This window comes from Danio rerio, chromosome 7 (genome assembly GCF_049306965.1).
Source record: "Danio rerio strain Tuebingen ecotype United States chromosome 7, GRCz12tu, whole genome shotgun sequence".
Lineage (NCBI taxonomy): Eukaryota > Metazoa > Chordata > Actinopteri > Cypriniformes > Danionidae > Danio > Danio rerio.
The window spans coordinates 23,739,570-23,765,988 of record NC_133182.1 but is presented as its reverse complement, the minus strand read 5'-3'; the positions used below and the strand labels follow the sequence as shown (position 1 = coordinate 23,765,988).

The 26,419-nt window shown below is 36.0% G+C and overlaps 1 protein-coding gene across 24 annotated transcripts in view; it reads left to right on the top strand.

The window, feature by feature from the left end:
• si:ch211-200p22.4 overlaps positions 1 to 26,056 on the top strand; it is a 93,130-nt gene extending 67,074 nt beyond the window's left edge. For 3 of the 24 annotated variants that reach the window (XM_073908374.1, XM_009303128.5, XM_068222585.2), the window contains 10 exons: positions 1,563 to 1,690; positions 4,706 to 4,803; positions 7,977 to 8,087; positions 13,423 to 13,554; positions 13,810 to 13,840; positions 13,917 to 14,067; positions 18,970 to 18,993; positions 22,835 to 22,891; positions 22,989 to 23,105; positions 25,128 to 26,056. In XM_073908374.1, the coding sequence (XP_073764475.1) occupies positions 1,563 to 1,690; positions 4,706 to 4,803; positions 7,977 to 8,087; positions 13,423 to 13,554; positions 13,810 to 13,840; positions 13,917 to 14,067; positions 18,970 to 18,993; positions 22,835 to 22,891; positions 22,989 to 23,105; positions 25,128 to 25,142 (864 nt within the window). In that variant the 3' untranslated portion in view covers positions 25,143 to 26,056. Of the gene's footprint in view, positions 1 to 1,556; positions 1,691 to 4,705; positions 4,804 to 7,976; positions 8,088 to 13,422; positions 13,555 to 13,809; positions 13,841 to 13,916; positions 14,068 to 18,969; positions 18,994 to 22,834; positions 22,892 to 22,988; positions 23,106 to 25,127 lie in introns of all 24 variants that reach the window. The other 21 variants (XM_009303129.5, XM_009303127.5, XM_068222584.2 and 18 more) reach the window with 7 other exon arrangements.
• The last annotated feature ends 363 nt before the right edge of the window (positions 26,057 to 26,419 follow it).

The window sequence follows — 26,419 nt, the reverse complement described above, 5'->3', positions numbered from 1 at the left end:
TAATATCATAGCAGTAGTATTTTTAATATTTATTTAAGAATAGCATTTGGTATTTTTTTTAATTATGATCCAAATGTTTAATACTGTATTTATTATACATTTACAGATAGTTTACAATTGAACTTCTATTTTGATAGAAAAAGAGCCTTTGCTAGTTATTCTTTTGATGTAAGCATATACATTTACATATACAGAAAGATAGCTGATCCATATTGTGATTTCAAATGTCAAAAGCGGCCTCAAGAACAAATAAATACAAAAAGTGAGTCAACTTGAGCCATAACGAGCCTCAGAAAAGACTGGATCATCAGCTGCTTGCGTGCCAGAACAGTGCTGTGTGTCACACTAAATCATGCAGTGCTTATACTTGTATAATTAAATCATAGCCTTTACAGCCTAAAACATGCAACAAGCCATATAGCAGCTCCACTATTAAATAATCATGCAGCCAGGGTTATTTTCGGAGTCAAAATTGGTCTTTATTGGTGGCTGACTGGCTTTGTCATATATACACAACAAAGAAAACTCATCATTATGTTTTAGTATAGAGCGTTTCGATGTGGTTATGTCATTAGCCCATGAACATTTCCTGCTTGTTATCAAACTGTTTCTTAACTGTAACAAGAGGCAATACAAACATAACTTAATGTAAAAACCATAACATTATTTATTAATATGTGTTTCTTTTTGGATTCTCGGTAAGTTATAGAAATTAAAAATGTACAACAGGAAATACTTTGGAAATATTGTTTTTGTTTACATCCCTCATATCCATTAAAAAGTAGCATTAAAAAAGGAAGCTTTAAAAATGTGTAAGTGTTTCTTTTAATGTATACAGTTTAATGAAGTTGGCAGCTAGCTAGCAAACAGCTTTCTTTGTGCTTCAATCTAGTTTCAAATCCAGTTTAATTGCAAACTAAATGATTTTATAGTTGATTTAGTACACATTGTCATAGGCCTATAAATACTGTGGATTATTAACATAGACTGTAAGGGTATTAAGTATTAAATTTGACTACTCTTGCTACGTAAAAGGGGTAAGAACACTAGCATATCATATGTGTGTGTTCCTTTAGTAGTAATAATTTGTTATACACAGATTCAGAGACTGACTGGCAGACTGCATCTAGAAGCCAGACATCAGATCAGACATGGTTCTAGGTTTGGCTGGTCAAATGTCAAGCAGTTTTGCTCAAGTCACTAGCTTGGCTTGAAAAATGCATGATTTATTGACTTCTCTTGTTCAGTTCGTGTAGTTTGTTCAGTGTGTAGAACTTTCTGCTGCCTAGAAAATCATGTCTGACTATCTCTCTACTACATACACACACACACACACACTCTGCAGGTCTGAGCTGTAGCTGACTGGCACTTGAGCTGCCTGAGTGGCTGTAATCTGTCTGATTTCACAGAGCTCAGCTGAAGGAAATGCTCTGTTCTGTCCTGCTCTCCAATGACCATCGGAGAGGAGGAAGGAGCTGAACAACCCAGTCTTTACATGCTTCACATTCTCTAAATGTTTTTTCTTCTTCATTTTCTCGTGTTGTGTGTTTGGGTAGAACCAGCGTCTGAAGGAGATCGGCATGCAGACTCCCACCGCCTCGCCCAGCACACAATCTTTGGGCAGTGCCAACAACCACAACGCAGACGTGGACCTGTTCACCAACACCACAAGCCCACCATCAATCAACAGGTCATTAACACACTGTACATGGCTGCAATACATATTATAACAAACAGTAATACAAAACACCTACTTATTACTACACCATATAATGCACAGGGTTAATACATACTTGAGTTTTAGGGTTAATTTACAGTGGTGTAATGAATTACCATTATTCAAGTTACTGTTATTTAGTAGTTTTTATTGTAACAAGTTGTTTTTATAAATGTGTGCTTTTATTTTAGTGCTGTGTTGGTAGTTTTGCAGCACTATTTTCTTTTAACTTACAGTAACTACTGTACTTTGCTTCTTTGTTTGTTTCTTTGTTTGTGGTGATTGGCTGAGTAGATTAATCAGTTCCTTGATTCTCGTCCAATTAACTTGTGCCTAGAAAAATCAACTCCAGACTAGGACTGTGTGATTTGGGGAAAATATCTAATTGCGATATTTATTTATTTATTGACAAATATTGCTTCGATTTGATTAGCCATTTCATTTTGTAGTCAAGCTTCAGCTCAATAATATGTATTGTAGCTTCTTACTGCTAAAATGCAGTGAGTGCTACTGAAAAGATACTAACTTAATGAAACATTTATTCAAATTAGTTTTTAAAAAATTCTGAAATTAAACAGCCATTTTTCTCTAGAGCAAACAGTAAGCACTAATACTATGACCTTACCTTTCACACATACCTGCATTGAGAGCCATGAATGCACGCAAAATACACAAAGTTATCAAAACATTAAACTTAATTTTTTTTTAAACCAGAATATTCTCATATTACAGATACCCTGTTTTTCTTTTATATTAATTTGTCTATTAATGCTTCTGAAGTGGCAGACGCCATCATTCCACTCGTCCACACTTTCCTGTTTGTGTTTTTTTTGTATGCATTCTGCAGAGTATGGTTACGTATTCTATTTGGGCAGAATGAAAGTGTGCTCACTCAGTTGGCTAGTAAGACTGTCACACACAGACACCATGCACGCATTTGCTCTGGGTAGGGAAAATTAAATAATGCATATTTCATATCGCTGCCTCTTGCGGTTACCTAATCGCAACTTTTCAAATTGCGATTGCGGTTTGATTTCGATTAATCGCACAGCAATACACCAGACAGACTAACCAAGACCAACTCAAGACATGGATGATTTGTAAATGAAAGCATGTAGACTGTAGAAACATGAAAATTGTCCACGAAGTCTAAAAATTGCAACAACTGAGAGACTGCGCTACATTTTAGACTGCACTGCGACTTTTTAGCGAGTAATGGTGCTTTTACTTTCAAGTTTTCAATCTTCTTTGTTGATCTTTTTTAAACTATGTGAGGTTTATTGATTTTAATATAAAGATGGCAAACAAGAAATATTTGAGATTCTGTATACTTTTGGACCACTTATCTAACAGCTAATTTATAACATTTATCGTGTGAAATTTTTGTCAGGTTTAAGTGTTTTCCTTGACATGAAACTCTTCTCAGACAATGCTTTGGAACTTGAAGTTTGTATGCTTATACAGAAATTGCCCTTTTTAATATTTAGATTTACAAATGTAATCATTTTTCATCATTTTATTGTAGCGTCCTCTTCCTACGAAGGGCCCTGGGTTTTTTATTCATCTGAACACTCTAAACTATAGTTAACCTCAAAAAGGAACCCACAGCATGATACCAGTTCAGATAAATAATAAACACAACCAGCCTGGTACAAAATGATCTTAACAAATTCACTTAAATACAGTAAAGCAAACAAATGTATACAAACAAAAGAAAGCAAAAGCTTCTTGTTTTTTCCGAAACTCAAATGTCCACATTGCATTTAGTAAAGGTAAAAAAAAAATATATATATATATATAAAATAAAATTAATAGATAAATAAATAATCCGTGTTGCAGGCCTGTGTCAGTGCATAAAACACAGTTGCCCCTTTACCCAGAGGGCAAATATACAACAGTTAACAGAGCTCAGGGAATACTCCAGAATTGGAGCTACAGTAAGTGAGGGAATAGAAGAGAGTTGGCAGGGAGTGCTGCGTCCACCGCTGCCAGAGGAGCCACTGAGATGTCCTGGTTTCTCAGGGCGCTATCTGGGATGTCTAGGTTCATTAACGATACACAATTGCGGTTCACAGGTGCGAATTTCCAAGAAGGAAATTGCTATCCTCAAAGGATAATAGACATTCTAGCCTCTCTTTAGTTCTCTGTTCGACAACTAAAGTTAGCTCAGCAAATGATCTCTCTTACACCAACGATCACTCCGACTTCTACATCACAATGCTCTTCCCTTTCACTCCCTTCATATTAACTTCTGATCACCCTACAACCACACACACAACACAACAGGCTAGACTTAAATTAAATATAGGTACATCAATTCAGAAACAAAAAATACATCAATCAATAAACGCATAATAAAATAAATAAAAAATATTAAAACAAACAAATTGACAGCTGGGCTTTAATATTTTTGTTGAATTTAGCATTAATAAAAAAAAAATATATAAAAAAATTCCCTTTGGACTCTGAGCTGCTCAGTGGTGTAATCCAAATGTGCAATTGGTGAGAATGAAAACGCCTTGTACCATCTTGAAGAACTGGGCCAACTTCAAAAGACCAAACCACAGCTGTGCAGTTAACTCACTGCTGTCTTTTAATGTAGTCTACATAAGAACATTGGACTCTTTTTGGGGAAAAAAATATCAACCTCTGCTTAAGATTCTTTTCCAAAGCCAACAAAGCCTTCACTGAACACAAAGAATGAAAAATAGCTTGTGTGTGTGTGTGTGAGTGAAGTGACTACTAGTTGACGTCTACAGAAAAAAAAAGACACAGCCATCAATACCTGCTGTTTCGATTCTTTCCCCCATCTCGAGTGATGATGAAGCCACTCAACCTCAACATCTAGAAACCAATGAAAATCACGGTCCAGTTATTTTTTCGACTAGGCTACAACTAGACATTGTACACTAGAGCTGTGAAATCAAGCTTTTTTCATGATTCATTCTGTATTACTCATGTTCTAAACTTTTTGTTTTTCTTTTACAGCATGCCAAACCTCACCAGTGACTTGTTTGACCTCCAGCCTGCCTTCGTTCCTGCTGTGCAGAGCACTCCTATCTCCACCGCCAGCAGTGCCTGGGGAGGTGCGGCCCACTCCACCTACACACACACACACACACACACACACACACACACACACACAAAGACACACACTCACACACCCACTCTATTGCTTTACCGCTTTAGATCGCTGACCTTTAATTCAGTCTCAGAAAAATCAGTAGAACAGATCAATGCTTTGTTAACTTGCAGTAAATGTTCATTTAATTATTAGTTTGCTTGCTAGTTTATTCCTACACACATTGGCAGTTTCAAATAATCAAGGTGTTTTTTTATAAGCCCTGTCCCAAATGCTGCTATTAAGCCCTTGGGGTGTTTTAAGCGCACACTTAAACTCACAAATTTGATATTTGCTTTGCCAAAATACCTATTAAAGGTGCATCATGACTATAAACAGAAGTTATAGAAGATGACAAAAGCAACACAATATGTTTTGTAGACTTTGCAAACACACTTTGATAAGTGCACCATTTAGGACAAGGCTATAGGCAGCATATTAGAGCATCATGATTCCCTAGAGTGCTGTTTAGATGAGTAGGTCACAAGTTTTATAACCCAACCAGTGTGTCAATTCAGTTGTGCTTTCCATACCCATCCATCCCATTGTTTTGGATTAGGACCATGTTTTAGATATTCTGATGCATGACCGATTTAGGTGGTGTTCCGCTGTGGGATTATCGCTGTGCTTGGTGTCAAAGGTTCATTTTCAGCACTTCAGCACATCTGCCGGGGCAGTGTGAATTGAGGACACAAGGTGCAGAGAGTAGACACACTGCCAGACTCTTAACTATGCCAGGATTTGTAGGTCACAGCATGCACTTGGAGCGTGCGCTTTGCAGCTAGTGGGCAGGTGCGCTGAGGGCTAGCCAGACGTACAGCGAGACTCAGGTCTCCAGAGACCCGCATATACTACTAACAGTGCAAAGACACACCAATGCAGACAGATGGAGCAATGAGGTGCTTAAAAAAAGAGAACGGCTGCTGAGTAATGAGGAGAGGGGAGAGAAAGAGCCACAGGCACAGATTTAAGCTGGATATTGTTGTTTACAATAGAAATCCTACCATAATAGGAATTCATAATCATTTCATTTGTATGATGAAAGTGTTTCAGCTAAAATGTATGCATAATGATTTTGGCAGACACACAAGCCATTTAATGACATTCTCGGAGGGATGAAAACTGTTATCAGAAACTTTAAAGGCACAATATGTAATATTGTACAATTAAAATATTCAAAATATAGTCAAATACCAAAGATCTTTTCGTTAGACTGCACAGAGCTGCATTTTAACTGAACCCTGAAATGTGTTTATCACGATAAATGACCGATAAAAGTCATCTTGCATAATAAAAGCTCTGCTACTTCCTTGCTGAATCGGGCTCATGTCTCATCAGCAATTCAGTGTGCTCATTTTACTCTGCTATATACTACCATGTTAATAAGTTTTAAATACTTTAGCCATCCATAAACATGATTTTTGCAGGAATCCCATGGGATGTAATTAAGAGAACAACTCCCATGATTTCACACTCGTGTGTCATGATGTCAAACTACTTTTATTTTGTAGTAAATATGCATCCTTTTGTGCAGAAAATTACATACCGTGTCTTAAATGTTTAATGTAAATAGTTCTGATTTAACTGGCCAAGTTATTTTTTGAGACACTGCTCAATTTTATGCATATTTATAATCATTCAAATATGGCCATGAATTGCATTGTTTTTTATTACATTTTAAAAATAGATAAATATAAGTGTTTTTTGAGGGTTTTTTTGCATAAATAATATTTTAGATCAGGGGTGTCCAAACCCTGTCCTGGAGAGCCACTGTCTTGCAGATTTTAGCTCCGACTTGCCTCAAAATACCTGCAAGGATATTTGTAAAAAGCCTAGTAAGAGCTTGATTAGCTAGCTCAGGTGTGTCAGATTGGTGTTGGAACTGAACTTTGCTGGAGACCGACCCTCCTGGACCAAGTATGGACACCTCTGATTTAGAGTTGTAGAATAAAAATAATTTAGAATCCATAGGCCCCTTTCTCATTTTTAGAAACACAATTTTGATAGGTGTGCCGCACTGAAGATGAATACTTAGTTGTTTTAAGCATTAAAATGTGTGGATGCTAGTTTAAAAACAGTATGGGTCATTTTGGTTTCAACAAAAAAAAAAAAAAAAAAACCTGCACACAGATTCCTAGGACATAAAATGAAATAGATAATAAAAGTAATGGATGAAATAAGAAGACTGTGATTGCATCTCATCTCATTGCATTTACATTTTGGCTGCTTGGTTTTTGGGCTAAAAACAATATTTTGAGCTCTAAAATATGCAATATGTTTTATAATAAAATTATTTATGTCAAAAGGTTATGGGAAATTTTAATTCGTAATTCATCACCCCTTATGCATGCCATTTTGCTGTTAAGTAACCTGGTGATGGAAAAAAAAGCTGTTGCTAAAACTTGAGTATGAATCTAGTGATTTAATAAGTGACTGGTTTTATTTTAATGAATTGTGCAGCCCTAGAATCGGTTTTAGAAATGACTGATGTGTGCAGTAAAAGAGCTCATGTAGTGTCAAGTTGTTTCATTTTTTTTGGTTTAAAGTATTCGTTAACACTTTAGTTTTGGTCACAATTCATGATGTTAACTGCTAGTAGTTATAAACTATGATCTTATTCTGCATATTATCAACCCTACTCAAAACCTAAACTCTAAAACCTAAAGCTTTTACCCTACTAAGAATTAATAAACAGGTAATTAGTAGTTTTTTTTAGCTGTTAGTTGATGATTTGTTGATGGCATAAATTGTGACCTAAACTAAAGTGTTACCAAGTAATCTTGTTAAATAGAAAATTTAAAAGAAGCATTTATTGAAACACTTTTTTCTAATACTGTCATTTACTCACTGTAATGCACTCAAAACAGTATCAAACACTTCAGTATCATTGTATTAATTTAATTTAATTTATTAAAAGCCATAAAGAAATTACTGAAACACAAATACAAACACATTCTGGCTATAGGTCTAATGAGAATTTGAATTTCATTTTAAATAATTAATTTGAATTTGTGCATCACTGTTTCATAGTGTTTCCTATTTATTCCTACAGAACGACAGTAATGTTGTGTTATGTGACCTCTGTTTAACAGTGTATGTGTGTGTGTGTGTGTGTGTGTGTGTGTGTGTTACACTCAGGTGTAGAGAGCAGCACTCTTCATTCCATGACTTCCATGCCCACCATGAATGTAGATTTTGATGCTGTATTTGGGACTAAAGCTTCCAATACTGACGTGAAGCCTTCAGCTGGTAAACTGTCTCCCGAGTGTGTTTTTAATAACTGCGCTTATTAATCTCTAAAGATCTGACCCTTGCTGCAGTGCTTAATATCTGCAAAACTAAGTAACCTTCACCTGAAAGTAAAACACTTCAGCTGGTTTTTGCTGTATGGTGAGTTTGTGGAGCTTTGCTGAACGCTGAAACAAACTACGCAGCACCTGCCTGAGAGATTGGAAATGAACTTTGGGCAATCGCTAATGCTTTTTTTTTTTTTTCTTACTCGCTCACTTCACTGCTCAGTGGATTTGGATGGTCTGTTATCATCCCTTCATCCATCCACTCTGTATGTGTATGTGTATGTATGTGTGTGTGTGTGTGTGTGTGTGTGTGTGTGAGTGGAGGCTGGGTGCTGACTAGCATTTTTCTCCATCTGTTAATCGCTTGTCGTTACACTCCTTATCTGAACTCGGAACAGACGCACACACACTTTCCTCTTACCAATACACTCTTTCTCTTTTTCCTTCCTCTTCTCTTTCCTTGGCCGCTTTTTTTTCTTGCATATTTTGTTTTATTTTTCTCCCTCCTCAAACCTTTCACTCTCTTCTGCTCTCTTTCCTGGTTATGATGGCTGATCTGATGTGGTAAGTGTAATTGTGCGTGTGTGAGGGTTTTTTTTTTTTTAAGTCCTTGGCCTCCTCGCTCCTGCTGGCGAAGCAGGAAGTCGAAGTGTATAAATATGGCATGTGTCAGCAAACCGTTTCTCTCACTTTCGTTCTCTCATTTGCTAAAAGAATTAGCAAAATGCCCCGTGCCATTTACCATTTGAAGACCGGCCATCAGTGGCCTCTTCAGTTAATGAAACATCACCAATCAGCTGTCTGAAAATCAGCATGAACTGACATTCACAACAGGGGGTTGTATTATTGCATATTTGTATTGTTTATTGTTGAATATAGCTTTTGAGATGTACAGTTGAAGTCAGAATTATTAGCCCCTCTGTTAAATTTCTTTTAAAAAAATTTAGCCCAATTTTTGTATAATTTGCGAGCAGATTTTTTTAAACACATTTCTAAACTTAATAGTTTTAATAGCTTATTTCTTATAATGGATTTCTTTATCTTTGCCATGATGACAGTAAATAATATTTTACTAGACATTTTCAGGATGCTGGTACGCAGCTTAAAGTGATATTTAAAGGCTTAACTAGCTTATTTAGGTTAATTAGGCAAGTTAGGGTAATTAAATAGGCAAGCCATTGTATAACAATGATTTCTTCTGTAGACAATCGGAAAAAAAAATCGTAACTGGCTAATAATATTGACCTTAAAATGTTTTTTTTTTGTTGTTTTTTTTAAGTAATAGCTGCTTTTATTCTTGCTGGAATAAAACAAATAGGACTTTCTCCAGAAGAAAAAAATCTTACAGGAAATAATGTTTGTAAAATATTCGAAAAATAAAAAATATTGCACAGGAGGGCTGATAATGTTGCCCTCAACTATAAATGCAGTTGTCATTTTAAAGTCCCCAGCTGTGACTGTTGTTTTTTGTATTGTGATGCAGTTCCAGTTTTTCTCATTATTTCTGTTTGTTTTCAATACAGTTGGAGCAGCATGATTAAATATGTTAGCCACGGCCAATTTCTAAGATATACGTAATCTGACAATTTAACGAAAAAAAAAAAAATTTAAATAAAGATTTCATTTAAAGATTAGAAGGGCAAACTTTTTTTTCTTAATGACATGCATGGATGAAATGTTCACCTCAAAACTGGCAATGTGAGCTAACAAAATGATATGGTTAGTTTAGATTTTTGGGGACTTTAACTAAAATGTGCATAAAAGTAAAAAGTTTAATATAAAACTTTAGTCATTTTTTCCGTTTAAGTCTAAGTAAGTTTAGCTTTTAATTATTAAAAATATTAAATTCAGCTATATGTTTGCAAATGCAACACTTAAAATTTTTTAATCAAAAATCTAAAGTTCATGTTTTATAGTAAGCTTTATTTAAGTTACACAGGTTATAGTTCTTCTCCGTGTCATGATTAGTTTACATAATTAAGTTAATATTAATATTTCTGTTTTGTAGTTTACATTTATAATTTGAGGCTTATGAAGGAAGCAGGTATTTATTGTAGGGCATAGAAAGTTCACATAAGAATTGAGAATTTTTATCTATATTTTTAAAGTGGATGCTGATTGTCAAGTTTGGCTTCAGACTGATTTATACTTCTGCGTCAAGCGCACACGTATGGTCTGGCGTGGCCTTCATGCAGTCGCATACCCCTCGCTGTGGCCGATGCTGATGTGCACCTCTCAAAAAAGGCAGCTACATGTCGCAACAATGCGTAACACAAGCTCTGTTATTGGTTGGCTTGGTAGCGGTTGACGAGTGTGGGCGGTACTGATAGCCTCAAACTCTATGGAGCGATTGTTTAGTGTTGAGTCCCATGAAGGAGCTCCAGACAGAAACTTTTGTTTTGTGTTTACCTTATGATTAAAATAGTTGTTCACTGGTACCCTGCCTTTGAATGAGTGAGTTTTAGCTACTTGTACATTTAAGGTAGCATTCAGAAAAAACAAAACACCCGAAGAGAAACTCGACACAGCGGAACATAAAAACCCACTGCTAGCTCAGAAGTGTTATTGCAGAGCAACTCAAACAGCGTGCAGAAATGTAAATGCACACCTGTGCGCAAGGCAGGTGCCATGGGCCACGCCAATCACTGGACACAAAAGTATAAATTAGCTGTTATTGAGTATTTTAAAAAATGCTGCTTTATCTATAATACAGTATAAGTCACGCTATATAAATAACATTTAATCATTAGCGACCTAGTTAAAATCAGAAAAAGTATGAGAGGTGTTAAATTATAGGCGTTCTATTTAAATGTTATTAAAATATTATAAAGACTCTTTTCATTTTGAAATGACACTGATTAAACACCCACAATAATTCCAGAGGTGTTTATTAGGAGACTAAACCGGGCCATCATTTTGCTTTCATGTTGGCTTAAATGCTTCCATAAAGAGACAAAAGAGACTAAAAAGGATGACATAGATTTCCAGTTCGGTTACGCACCCCTGCCGCGTTATTCCCTCTCAGATCTCAGGGTGGTTCCTCCAGTCCTGACCTCGTGTTCTGCTCCAGATCTCTGTGGGTCTTTTGTCATGCCGTGAGTGTCTTCACAGAGGCTCATTCCTGCTGCTTGCATCATTATAAACATCAGCAGGACTCCAGCACGCTTTCTTTCTCCTCACTTCTGTCTCTCTGCTCTAACACTTACATCCTAACCAGACCTGATGCCACAACTTTCTAGCAACAAGCAATTTGTGTGTCCACACTGAAAGAGTAACAACTGCACAATGTGACACTTTCACATCCATCAAGAGTGCATTTGATGTTTAATGATAAACGCATCCTGTTTTTACTTTCCTCAAGACTGATCGAATGCTGTTATAAATTCACTTATGTGCTTTTTGGAACTCTAGCATAACTGCTATTAACATTAGGATGCACAGAAATATAATTTATATATTTTTTCAGGCTAAAAGGTGTCATTTTTCTCACAAAATACTAAAGATACAAACCCTAAAATAGATGTAATTAAGTCACCTTAAAATTTGTGCATGAATTTTTTTGGACTACAGAACATCCTCAAATGCTCCTAAGTTTTTGGTCTCATGAACAGAAATCGAATAATCAGTGTTTTTTTTTTTTGGCCTCTGCTATTCTATGTTGTGCCTATTTTTTTGCTTCATTTCATTAAATAAATTGATTTTAGAACATAATTAAACTAAACAAATTATGTTATATGTAACGGCTGCTGAGTTTAATACTTGAATTTAATTTAAATTTTGTCTATAATAATATTTACTTGGATATTGTTGGAAAATATCAAACACATGAATGATTTATTTTAAACATGTTTTAGTTCTTTAAAAAAATCTTTTTTTGTGATTTTAGTAAAAAAATTGTTTAAATATTGAATTTCATTTTTAAATATTGAATTCTATGTAATAAATAAGTTAAACAATGCTGTTTGCACTGTGCTCGTACTTCATCTTTTATTTTGGTGCGTCAATCTAGTAAAATTGTGTTAAAAAATGAGGAAGGATTTGAGCCAAAATGTCTTTTGTTGTTGTTGTTATTATTATTATTATGGAATGTAAAATAAAACAAAATAAGATGAAGTGTTTATGTAATGGGATGGGGTATATGGTAAGACTCTTTATTTTTAGTCAGCCAGGCCAAGAGCTTCCAATAAACTGTTGCGTCATTACAAAATTGACATGTTTAAGATCTGATATTTTAAAAAATAAGTAATTTTTACTGCCTGACTGACATGCGATATAAAGTGGGTGTCAGACTGCACAAGCAGCACTGCATTCAATTTCTTTTTCCTCACCATGTTTTTAAAATATGGAAATTTATTTTACCCCCGTATTTTTAATGGAGTTTTTGCGCTCGCCTGCTGCTCCTGACATGGTTTACAGTCTTTCATTTCATTTTCAACATAAAAAAAGTAACAGTAACTATAAAATGGTAACATAAATGCTTTTAATAACTAAATATACATGGGTCAGAGAGGGTTGAATCTTTATTTATCAGCTTTAATTATTATCAGCTGTAAATTCCTAATCTAAAGAGAGGATTATGAGGGGGGAGTGCAATGGGTCGTAAATTGAAAAATGTTTGTTTTGTGGATGGGATATAGCTAGTAATACTTTTAAATTTCTACAAAGATTGGATGGAGCAACCTAATGTATTCAGTCCACTTGGACCAGATATTTCTGAAACCAGTAATTTGGAGTCAAAAGGAGAATGTACATTTTTTGTAATTGCTTTTTTGGCTAACTGATTATATTTTAATTACATTACAACACTGATGCTGTAAATTGAACTCCATGAAATTGAAAATAGTCGCATAAACCTTTCATCGAAAATGTATCTTTGGCTGGAAAAACACTAGCTGTGCATATACCCCATTAAATAATCAATTATTATTACAATCAATTATGCAAAAAAAATTCAAAGGTCATTTTTGGTTTGGTTTTTTCAGTCATCCTGAATGTTTGGTTTCAGCTTCAGCCCAGATTATTAATTTCAGTGCAACTTTTATTAGCAAACAGTTGCAAAGTTGGTTATTTCAAGTCTAATTGATATCCAGTTTATTTAAAATAAGTTAACGAACAGAAATAGAATCCAAATGTACAATGAAATGTCCTTAAAAGCTTTTGTTGCTTGTTGCTCAATGTTACATCTGGTCAGGTGCTGGTCTGCAAGAAAAAATCTGTGATTTTTCACTCTCATAATATCTTAATAAATTCATCCCCAGAAAATGCAGTTTCTGTTTTTTCTTTGTCAGGCTATGATGCATCAGGAGACTTGTTGAAACCTACGGTGACGGTTCACAGTCAGACGCCGGTCATGCACCATCATACAGGCAGTAAACTGTTGGCCAATGACCTGGACTCATCTCTGGCCAACCTCGTAGGCAGTGAGTCTCTTTATTTTGTCTTCTTTATTTACCCGGTCACCAGTCCCTGACCTTCAAATTGCATTTGTGCTACTCTACTGAACGGAGCATCAGCAGCCATATAGTGCGAGACGCCAAGTGTATGTATGTGTGTGGGTGTTGGACGGAGATGAATTAAAGCCAGCTTTGGAGAATTGAATACCTCTCTAATGCCTCCAGTGCTGTAATGCTGATGTAAGGCCATGCTAACAGTGGGTTTTGGTTCTCTCTTTTTAGATCTGCAGTTTGGGGGAACACCAGGCAAAAAGTGAGGGTTTCTGTTTAATTGGCTGAATAATTTCTGCTTGAGAAACGAGGCAGTGTTTGACTATCTTTGCCTGCAGGTCTGATATGCAGTGGACTCAGCCTGGAGAGAAGAAGTTGACTGGTGGCACTAACTGGCAGTCAAAGACAATGAGCAGCACCACTGCCTGGAGCCCCGCCCCCCTGCCACCTGCTGCTATGCCACCTGCCGCCATGCCCGTGCCACACATGGTAAGTGAGCGCACACACACACACACACACATACAAAAATGGAAATGCACACTTATACAAGCATTTAACTATGATTAATTTACCTTTTTAAAGTTTGCAGTTGGTAAGATTTTTAAAAACATTTAACAAAAACTGCATTTAGTAGATCAAAATGTAGAAAAAAGTTAGATTGAATCTGCTTTTAAACAAACAGAGGGAGATAAATGTAGCAATTTATTGATTTATTTTGATTAAAATATAAAGACATGTGTTTTTTTGTCTTGTAAAGGAATCATTTTGCACAAATTATTTGAGTAAATGGTTTATTGAATGTAGCATGACAAACACAAAACATTTATACAGAAATGCATAATTATACACGCATTTATCTACAGTATGATTACATGACCTTTCAAAAGTTTGTAGTTGGTAAGATTTTTCAGAATATTTTACAAACATTTAGTGGATCAAAATGTAGAAAAAAGTAATACTGCTGAGTAATAATAAAATTTAAAGTATCAGTTTTCAGTTATTTTATTTTGATGATGACTTTTGATTGCAGTATTCATCGTCACATAATCCTTTTAGAAATCGCTGTGATATGCTGATTTGGTGCTTCAGAAACAATGTAACACTTTTGTTACAGAATTCTTTAAAAGATCTGCATTTGAAGTAGACATCTTTTGTGAGGGAGGAAAGCTTATGCAGAGTTTAAACTGCATTATTTTAGCCCCGATTTTGACTTGCCGACCGGTTTTGAGAAATCGTTGAAAAATGCCTGAAATCATAAGCTAATCGGTGCTCGTTTACGTGAGTAACAATCACAGTGTGAACTATCGAATCGGCCATCTGAGAGAATCGCATATGAGTTGCTGTCACCCATCAGATATTTGGCATGCTAAATATCTAGTCCTGACGGTGAGGCCGTGTGAAATATGTTCTGATTAAATATAACATCAGCAATCACCTACAGCCAATGAGAGAGCAACATCCATGATTATGGGTATCTGCAGGCCAGTGGGAGGTTGGTGGAAAAGTTAAAAGGGCTTCTTTTTCAGTCTAAGATGTGTCATCAGAGCAATATCACAACCGAGTCAGAACAGAAAAAAAGTTTAAGAGAAATTCCCTTAAAAGCCAGTTGAGCAAGAAAAGCAAAAATTTTTACCCCACTAAAGGCTCCTTTTTTTTATGTAGTTAATAATAAAAGATACCACGTGGCCTTGCGTTGTTTCCATGTCAGTTCTCGCATGCGTTTGGTAGTTCTCCTATTTCTCCTATTGTAATGTCATGCAGTGTGAAACCCCCTGTCGCTGATCCATCCCACAGTGTAAACACATTACCGACAGAACGCTACCCTAGATAGTCATGCAGTGTGAAAACATCTGTGATATGACTACTTTGAAAATCGTGCTGTCTGAACTTGGCGTTACTGTCACCTATGATAAAAAATATGTGCTTCCTTGCTATTGGAACTATTAATTAAAAACAATAAAAAATTCTACTGACTTGTATTTGTCAATATTGCAACAGAAACCAAACTATTCAACATTAGTGTTGAGTCTTATTTTTATTGTTATCCAACAATAATTTTTATCTGGAGAGACTTTAAATGAAATATTTTTCGATGTGAATTCTTTTAAAAATGTAAAAAAAAATTTTTTTATCAAAAGTAAACCTTAAAAACTATTTTTGGGTGCTTTCACACCTGTGAATCGATCCAGTTGTTCCGAAACAGAGATTACAATTGCTACATTGTTGCTCTTTGCTCTTGGAGCGGTTCGCTTTCACACTGCCAACTTTCTAATCGGACCAAAAGAGCTATAACAAGTCAGGTGCGAGTAAACTCTCCTTACATTGGTCAGAGTGTCAGGGTTTATTTTTCAGCGTCCCGCTAAGCTGTCAGGAGAGGTGGTGGTTTGGTGGTGATTGACAGGGTGCACGCGCGCGACGTGTTTGAGGAGAGACGCGGTGGGGAGGGGTGAGAAGGGTGCGCGACGATGCCTATTTGAGGACCGGGAGGAAGACGCGAGATTACCGGGAGATCATCACTCGTTTGCGGGCATCCGGAGACTCGCGAAACTTCCCGCCCTACTCATAATTGTCTCTTCATATAGCCGTAAGCCTATTACATATCCATAAAACACTGTGATATAACCGCGCTCGGATTGGATCGCATTCTCACTGCAATCGAACCGCTCCAGGGTTCGTTTCAATCGAGCCGAGACCACCTCATTCAATCGATCTCGGAGCAATTACTTTGGCGCAGAACAGAGCGCGATTGCCCTGTTCACATATGCCAATTGAACCGCGCTAACTGGGCAAACGAGACACGTTCCGAAACAAAAGTGTAGGTGTGAAAGCACCCTTAGATCTTCATTATTATTTATGTATTTAACCATGTGTATTAATTATTGCTGTTGATGACTTTTAATTGTTAGATTTTTATAATTATAGAAAATTGATCTTTATAAGATGTGGTAAACTTGATCATTTTTGTCATGACATAACCAGAGAAGCTGATATGGCAATAAACACAAAATTATCTCTCCCTAACTTGTATTTCTTTAAGGGAGTGCATGTCCAGACATGTCTTTGATACACCTTACAAATTACAGTTAGACAAAATGGGTCCTTATCAGTCATTTGCTTAATTCTGCCGTCAAATTGCTTTATATAAAGACACTTACTGTAAACTTGAGCAGCAAATGGCTTCCTTACTGTTTTTGTCTTTTTTATTAATATTATTATCTTGCTTTAGTCTTTTCACATAACACAATTTCCACTCAATATGTCATGTCCATTTATTTATTAGTGCAATATAGGGGTGTGCAATATTGAGTGTCTATGCTAATGTCATAATTGTTTTAACAATAAGCAAGCTGACGTTTTTCTCACTCGCATAGAAAACATGAAATGCATTTTGTAAGCCTAATGCATTCACTGCATCACGAAACCTTTTGGAAAGCAAGTGAAAGGATCGCAAGTTAACGCAAAAAAAAACATTTCCCTTGGTTTCTGTTTTGTATACTTATATGATATCATTTTTATAAGTTGTATAATTTTAAACAAGCATGATGATTTACCTAACATGAGCATATTTGTAAATGTAAAGTTTATTCAACAATTAATTATTGATTCAATTTTAAAGACATTTGTCCTTCAAATGAGATGTTAAACAAAGGTCCTGACTATTTGTGGTCATTAAAAGTCCCCTAGCACTTTTCGTAAAGAGTAGGGGTGTATCCCCGGTATCCTGGCCAAATGCCCTCCATCGGCCCTTAACCATCATGGCCTCTCAATCATCCTCATCCACCGAATTGGCTATATCACTGTCTCTCTACTCCACCTATAGCTGGTGTGTGGTGACCGTTGTCCTGTGACTGCCGTCACATCATGCAAGTGGATGCTGAACACTGGTGGTGGTGTGGAGAGACATGATTGTGAAGTGCTTTGGTGTATGGCCATACATGATAAATGCACTGTAGAAATACACATTATATTACATTTTAGGTAATGCTGTTCAGTTACATTTTAGACTCAATGTTTACTATTTCTTTTCTGTTAAATCAATAATAGTTATTTGTGAACGGGAAGAGAACATACATAGCATATTCGAGCAACACTGCAATGTTTTGTTACTAAATGAATCTGCTTTAAAACAAATAGAGTGAGATAAGTGTAACAATTTGATTGTTCATTTCATCAAGAGTTGTTTTGTTTCCAATAAAAAAATATCAGTCATTTTGCGCAAATCATTTGAATGAATGAATGATTCAATAAATGTACCAATGAAAATACAGCATATTTAATTTTTCATATCAATCAAACATTTGCAGTAAGAATTGAGATATTGTTTAATAACAAACACCTCAATGTCTGCTTGTTAAGTGTGACATCACGCGAAGCGGCTTCCGAGTCCAAGCACTTTATCAAACTGCATTGGGAGACTCAACAAATGGTATCAATAAACCTTTACAAATCGATCAAAAATTACTATCACAATATATATATCCATGCCTAATTTCCAATGACCAGAAAGTGAATACATTTTAAAATTTTAAAAAAATATTGGTGTCTGTGATGCAGCATGTCCAGAGACTGTAATGTAGACCATTTTTTATATATATATATATATATATATAAAATTCACTGTAATGTGTGATGGGACTAAAAAGTAGTCATAAATGAACATTTTCTCAATTTAAATGAGTAGTGGCTTGGACCCGTAAACAGTATTCCATTTGTCACGACTTAACAAGCGGACACATCCCTAGTACTATAGTACTGCGCTAAGCCACCTGAAAAGGGTGTTCACTTAGTTATCTTGATTACTCCATTACCAAATGACTGAACATTAAAACATTACATGCTAAAAACTGAGCTTCTTGTGTCTATATAAGCAGTTTCATTCACACACAAACATAATTTCAGACGCTTTTAAACCTATAAACGCAGAGAAAATAATCGATAGCAAAGTACTGTTTGCATTTAACTCACAATTCAGTATCCAGGCTTCATACATTTTAACAAGATAAAAACATGTTTGAGTTCCTTTTTGCTGTTCTAGCTTCAGTAAATATGAATGTGAGTTTGTTTACTTCCTGTTTTCTCTCTGTGTGTGCGCATGTATTGATCCGGTCAGAAAGGTGAGGTGTGAGTGTGTTCGGAGACAGGAAGGAGATGAGCCGATTTCACTGTTTTTACATGTTTATAGCCTGTCTTTTCTCTCACTCGGAGTCGAGAAAGAGAGCAGATGTCTGTGAATGACTAACCTTCTATGTCTCTTTCTCTCTGTCTGTCTCTCTCCACCTTTTCTGTGGTCTACATCGCTTTGGCCTGTAACGCCTTCACTTTTTCTCACTCTGTCTGCTCTGTATGTTTCTGTCTCTCTCTCTATCTGCTTTCTTGTGCTTAACCCAGCAGACTGGAATGTTCTATACTAGTTATGTAAGTACCTCCTATATAACTGACAGTTCTGTTCTCTTGAGTATCATTTGAGAGGGATCGATTCTCTCTTATTCCCCCTCACATTTCATTCTCTTTCACAATCTCCTTCTCCACTGCTTATTTCTTGATTTCTACCTTCAACTATTTGCTTCAGTGAGTTACAGTGTCGATAAAATGAATTATGGATGAAAATGTTTAGTTGATTTTACTAAAGTTTATAGTTTGTTTGTTTATATATCATGTAAATGTAATTCTGTTATATCATAACACCCAAACACACACACACAGACATCAAACTAAATAAGAAAAGTTAATAGAAATAAATCTATTTTGTCAACTAAATATTTTTCTTTTAATTACAACATTAATATAATACAAAAAAGCATACATGACTTACCACAGTACCTCAAAACCTGTTTTTAACTATCAGTGCATGCTTCGGTTTTAATAATAGTTATAGACAACCGCAGAGCTGTTCGTATACATGGTGCTTGGTCAGTTTGGGTTATATTTATGCATTTACACAATGCAAATGTGTATTTTATCACTTTTGTTTTTGCTTGAACTTGTTTACTACAGTGACTTTTTATGCTTGGGGTGCTCCTGAGACTAATTAAAAACAATAGTTTGATGTCTGAACGCTCCGTTCCGGCAGTGTGGCCCAAAAGCAATTTTCACACACTGTGTAAAAGGGATGAAAACTCATACTCTGACTTCAAACACCTCCTGATAAATGGAGAAAATGTCATATGTTGATTTTGCCTTTGACATCTAGATGTTTGTTCGGTCTGTCATGCCCTTTCTGTAGCATTTGATGATTTCATCTTTTGCAGCTTTGACTTGCAAACCAGGCATGTGCAAACGTGTGTGTTTGGGGGCTGCGTTTTACGTAACCTGCTTACGATTCAAAAACGATAAATACACATGCTTGTCAGCAAGAAAAAAATCAATGCTTTTTCAGGCTTTTTAACGGAAGTCTGACTTTGAGGCAGAATGTATTGGATAGAAAATAAAGTCAATGGGTAAAATTGTTTCATATACAGTTGAATTCTGAATTATTAGCCCCCCTGTTTGTTTATTTTTTTTCCTAATTTCTTTTTAACGAAGAGAAGATATTTTCAACACATTTCTAAATGTAATAGTTTTTAATTGCTCCTTTCTAATAACTGGTTGGCAGTACATAATATAATACTAGATATTTTTCAAGACACTTCTATACAACTTAAAGTGACATGTAAAGGCTTAACTACAGTAGGTTAACTAGGCAGGTTAGGGTAATTAGGCAAATCATTAAATAACAATGGTTTGTTCTCTAGACTATCGAAAAAAATATATAGCTTAAAGGGGCTAATAATATTTACCTTAAAATGTTTTAAAAATAAAAACTGCTTTCATAAAGCCGAAATAAAACAACTAAGACTTTCTCCAGACTAAATTTTTTTTCAGATATACTGTAAAAATTACTTTGCTCTGTTATGCTGCGGTCACACCAGACGCGGCATGGCGTCAAGCGCGAGTGATTTACATGTTAAGTCAATGCAAACGCGCGAATAGACATCCTGCGGTGCGATACACGCGAATGGCACGGCGCGAATGGCGCGGGGCGAATTGAGCGTTTTACGCGTTTGACACGCTTGACCAGCGTTTCGCGCGGATCTCTCGATTTTGAAAATCTGAACTTCAGCGTACATTCGCGCCGCGTTAATCAATCAGAAGCTTGCTCTTTTGTGGGGCGTGATTGTGACGTACAACCTGTTGTCGGTGTTCCGAGGGAAATCCTCCAGCCTTCACCGACAACAGTTCATCAAACTCGGCTTGGCTCAGTCAGAAGCACCGCTGAAAGCCTCCGTCATCCAGGTTCAGTTTCTGGAGGAGCTTATGAGCTCACAGAGCTGGATGCACCTCTGAAAGGATGTAGTGGACTCAGACACGGCCCTAAACGTATCGACGCTGTTTTTCAGTCTTCATAAAGCACATAAACACTGTTATTTTCTTCATAAAATCCATGTTAGCCATTTATGCTATGAAGCTAGAGTCTTGACGCGCGTATGAAGCGAGTAAACTCAAATGTTCACGCGGCTATTTACGTGCGATTTATCCGCGCATTCCGCGTCTGGTGTGAACACAGCATCAAGCATCATTAACATTCTGCTAAATGTTTCTCATTACTTTCAGTGTTAAGACCAGGGATATCTTAATATATTTATGGATAAATGCCATTTTCAGCATAGTCTGAATTAAGCGTAATATACTTTTATTCTAAATAAAAATGTTATTTTCTAAAGAAGATGAAAGAAATGTCCTGAATGTATTGCAATTCCTGGTTATGCAATTGATGGATCTCTCAGTATAAGTTTCTTCTGAGATGTATTACATGTATATATGTTTTATTATTTTGTCTATTTTTATATTAAATTAGAGTAAAAGGGTAACTTTACTTCATAAGTATGACGACAAAATGATAAAATGTGTGTTTTTGATCACATGGTACTACACTGAAAATAGTGGCATCATCAGAAATATGAAATATAGCTCTTGTTGATTTAAAATTTTAACTATCCTTAATAAACCTTAAATCCTCCATTTGTTAATACAATAAAAAACAAAGGTCATTCACAGCACTTTGAATGTAAGGCTCAAGACCTCACTAGCTCTGTTTCCATTCAAAAATGTGAATTAAATTTATGTGGAAAACAAGAATATCGCATAATAGATGTGCGAACACACGATTCCATTCAATGAGTCAAAGATAACAAAATTGTAATTTTCTGAATAACTGGCACCAAATATCAACAGTAAAAATGAAATTTACTGAGGTAGGAAAAGCTGCGCGAATCTTTTCTTTATTTAATAAATGACTTGCTCCTCAGAAGACGATGCCAACATGTAATGAACACGCATTTGAAGCCATGAAACAATAACACTAATACTCTAATGATTAAGGCATTTTAGAATGACCAAAACAATGTTTCAGATGTTCTACAGTATGCTCAGCGTGCTATTTTATCTATTCACACATTTTTATCATCACATAGTCTCTTATAACAAAATCACATGACCTTTTTTAATGCGCATACTGGAATTTTAGTAAAAGTGTTTCCATCAAAGTTTGGTATCATAATTTAAACATTTATCCTACTCAGTTATGCGCAGATGTTTTGTTTTTGCACATTTTCAAAATTTATGTGCATCTTGGTGTTTCCATCAATCTTTTTTTTTATATGCATGTCCAAAATGCGTGTAAAGATGTGGATGAAAACATAGCTATTGTGCCTACAACTCATTTGGAGTTTAATGATAGTTTATTTTAACTTTGATATTGCATAGAATGTACAAACCCAACTGCATGAAGAAATAAAAAAAAAGGATTTGATACCATCCTTTTGCAATTGACTCTTAAAATCCACCAGCTAGGAAGTGAGGAATTGGAATGTTAGTGTATAGATGACAGTGAGCCTGTGATGCAATGTAATTTTATTTGCTCTAGGCAAGTTTTGTTTTACGCATTATGCAGTTTGCTGTTTAGAAACCGGAACATCAATTATCAGTTATTTATATATTTTCTTGCTCTAGTGTTGTGCAGTGTTGCATATACTGAGTGGACCAACCCACACATCTGTGCAGGCGAATTTACGTCCACCTGCCCTATAATTGTTGGAAATGAGTGTAATTAAAGATGATCTTTAAATGAAGCAAACATGATTAGTGAACCCAGTGGTGTTGAATTAGTACAGGAGTGTTTGATCAGAGTCTCATTGTTCACTTGATCAGTGCAGGGTTGTTTGATCAGTCAGCGTGACGAGGGTTGATTTTGTTGTGTGTTTTTTTTTTTTCTTTGCAGGCTCCTGCTCCCATGGCGTTTCCCATGACAACACCTCAAGTGCCTGTGTATGGAATGGTGAGCTTACAGTCACTACATGAATGTTGTGTACTCGAATTGCATAGTCAATAGCACCTCATAAAAAGACTGACTGTGGTTTTTCCAACGGGTTTAGGTTCCTCCTCAGCTGGGACAGATGGGAGGGGTTCCAGTCATGACCCAACAACCCATGTTGTACAACCAGCCTGTTCTCAGACCCACTAACCCTTTCACACCCATCCCTGGAGCCCAGGTACTCATACAAACACACACCACCTGTGTCACACTCAAATACACTATGCTACATTATTTAATCTATTACTTAACAGTCTGAAAACGATGTAATATTTTAATTAAATGTGTTGCTGTCATGTTCCACATAAAAACATACTATAGTAATTTATAGTAAATAATATATATTTTTACCAGGCTTTTGTAAAGTTATATTATAGTATTTATGACACAGTTAATACAATGCTGATGCCTTCATTAACAGTAAACTGATAAACTGTAATAAGTAGTGTAGTATACTTTAGTTTTTACTACAATAGTAAAATATACCCTATAGTTGTAGAAAACTACATAGCAACCATTTTACCATAGAAACTGTAAAATTACTACAACAGATTAATTCAAGGATTTTATTATAGTATTGTTCAATAACACTATTGTATTTACTTTAAATTACTATAATATTTTTTCGTTTGGGTTCCCTAAGTAGTTAATGTATGTAACATATTTAATTATGTTAATAATGCCAGTGTATTTTTGTTTGTTTTTTATGCAAATGAAGACCCTAAAATGAACTTTCAGTCAAAGAGTTTATGTAAAATGTAATGTCCTGTATATGTTCATTAGTAGATTTACTCTTTATACCCTGCAATGTTTAAAAAGACAATTTTATTTTATTTTTAAAAATCTGATTAAAGTACTGCCTTTAATGTTTTCCAATTTTTTCGTAAGCTCAGTGTGAAAGAAAAAAAAATAGTAAGTTGTTTCTCTTTCATAAAAGCAAACATGTTAAAGGTGTTGTATGTAAGTTTGACACCCAGTGGTTGAGCTAGGTATTGCACTACTGAATCAAAACTTTCACTCGGCTCCTCCTCTGATGGCTCCACGGCCAAAGCAAGCGCATGTTACCAGATTGATGTGAATGTGCTTGACTATCGAGCCTAAAGACTTATTTAAGGCTGAATTAAAACGTTTTCTAGCTAAAAGCAACGGTGCACGATAGAATAAATATTTTCCATACTGAAGTCCTAACCAACTCCTGAAATTTCTATTTTAGAAACAGCGTCTATTTCTCACAGGTGAACAACGATCACCTCAGATACATCTCATGTGCTTTTTCAGTGTTAAATGCTAATAATGCAAGTTTGAATGCAATTTTGCTATTATCGCCATACTACTGAAAGCAGCAGCAGATAGTTCAGTTCAGATCTTGAAAACAAAATAAACCATTTGAAATTGAACTTCAGAACCATCACTCAGTACAAAACAACATGTGAATGATTCAGCATCTACATTTAATACTGTTAAAGAGGTTTTATATTTATTAATTGGATTTTAAACCTTACCATTTCACTGGAGTGCAGTGAGTGCACTATTATGTGCTTCTGAATGGCTGTATTTAATTTTCTGTCGTTTCATCTGGTGCAAACAGCAAAATTACTTATTACTGCAAATCTCATCACGTAGCATATTGTTAGGACATGGGGTTACAATGTAACCTGCTCACCTAATGTTTATGTTCGTAATATTTATAATGTTTGCTAATTAAAAACCTCCTTATATGAAACTCTGAATCAGCATCTCGTTTTGGGGCAGTAACTGTCTACCGGAGGTCGCATTTTCAGTCACAGATGCACACTCCGAGAGCCTTCTTGACTGAATAATTGAAATGTGCAGAATATCTGGCTTTAGCATTGTTTTTTTAGATAAGCAAGAAGGTTCATCTGTCTTAAATATCTGCAAACATATTATGGTATTTTGTATGGTTTAGAATAGTCAAAACTGTACATACTGCACCTTGTAATAGCATATTCTTTGTTGCTATGGTATCGAGAGTTATCAAATTTGACTGGTATTGCATTTAACTACTGAAATTAGTATTGTGCCAACCTCATCACACACGCATACAAAACAGCTCTTTGCCTGTGGCCAATACACAGACGCTCCATTTTACAGACATTCAACACTGTTGCATTCACACAGTCATTACTGAGACATTTTGTGCCATTTACTTTATTCGTAACCCTTTGTGTGTCTTTTACAGATGCAGTTCATGTAAGTAGCAGTTCAAGCAGAGCGCCAAACAAGATGGCTGAAAAGAACACTGAGCGAGTGAGAGGAGGATCCCAGTACCACCAAATAAAAGCAGGGCGAGACAAAAAGAAAGAGCAATGTGTTTGTGTCAAGAATGCTTACCTCACTGTCTGAAACGGCTCGCCCAACACACACACACACACACACACACACACACACACACACACACACACACACACGCACAGATCCCGCATGAGCGTGTACACACTGTTTCATTTCTCATCTCTCGAGGTTCATTTCTTTCCCGGGGCACTGTGTCTACTGACAGGTGTGATACATCATGGAAATCCTAGATTCTATTGCTGGTATTAAACTACCGGCTCAATTTTTTTTTTAAATTCGCAATTAATATGAATTAGATTTAAAGGCCAGCACAGTGGACTTCCTGTTACTTTCATCGTTTGCTCTGTTATGAAAATACATGAGCTGAGTACAGGAAAATGGTCACTGTTGCCCAAGAAAAAGCAGGTTGCCACATCATAAACGCATTTAAATGGCTCATTAACGCAATGCCCCGGCTTCTCATTTCAGAACCAGGAAAGAAGCAGACCTCTTACATAAGGTGTTCTGCACCACCCAAGCACTTTACACATGCATTTATGTGTAACACAATATAGAACTTTGAGCTGGTCTCTCATATCTAGCAAATTAGTAGTCTGATGCTAACAATTAACGTCTTGCCGTTACTGGTGGCTTCCATTCATGGTCAGTCAGTCAGTCTTTGTTTATGCAGGTTTAGGTGTTGCCGTTTCAGACATGCTGGTGACCTTGCACATGCACCCAAACTTGAGTTCTGCAAGCCACATGAAGAGCCCCCTCTCACTGGCCCCTACCTTGTTTTGTCTCTCCCAGGACACGAATAAACATATCTGCTCCCGCTCTTCTGTGTGTTAACCAAACATGTCATGTATACACGACTACATCTCACACTCCCAGCCTGGGTGCCAGTGACCGGAAGCATTGCAGAAGGGTACAGGGCGTTTGACCCTACTTAAAAATCTGTGTTTCTGATGGGGGTTTTGTTCAATCCTATGTTTTTTAAAAAATCTTTTTATTTCTAGAAAGCATGTTATATATATATAAATATATTTTTATTATTATTATTATTTCAGAGAATGACATGAATCATGGTCTGTTTTATGCTGCCAAATTATGTACTTTTTGTGATTTGCAAAGACGCCATAAGCTAGCTCTCGTACCCAGCGCCTGACATCATAGTTCTTTCGCTCTGAAGGACGTGCG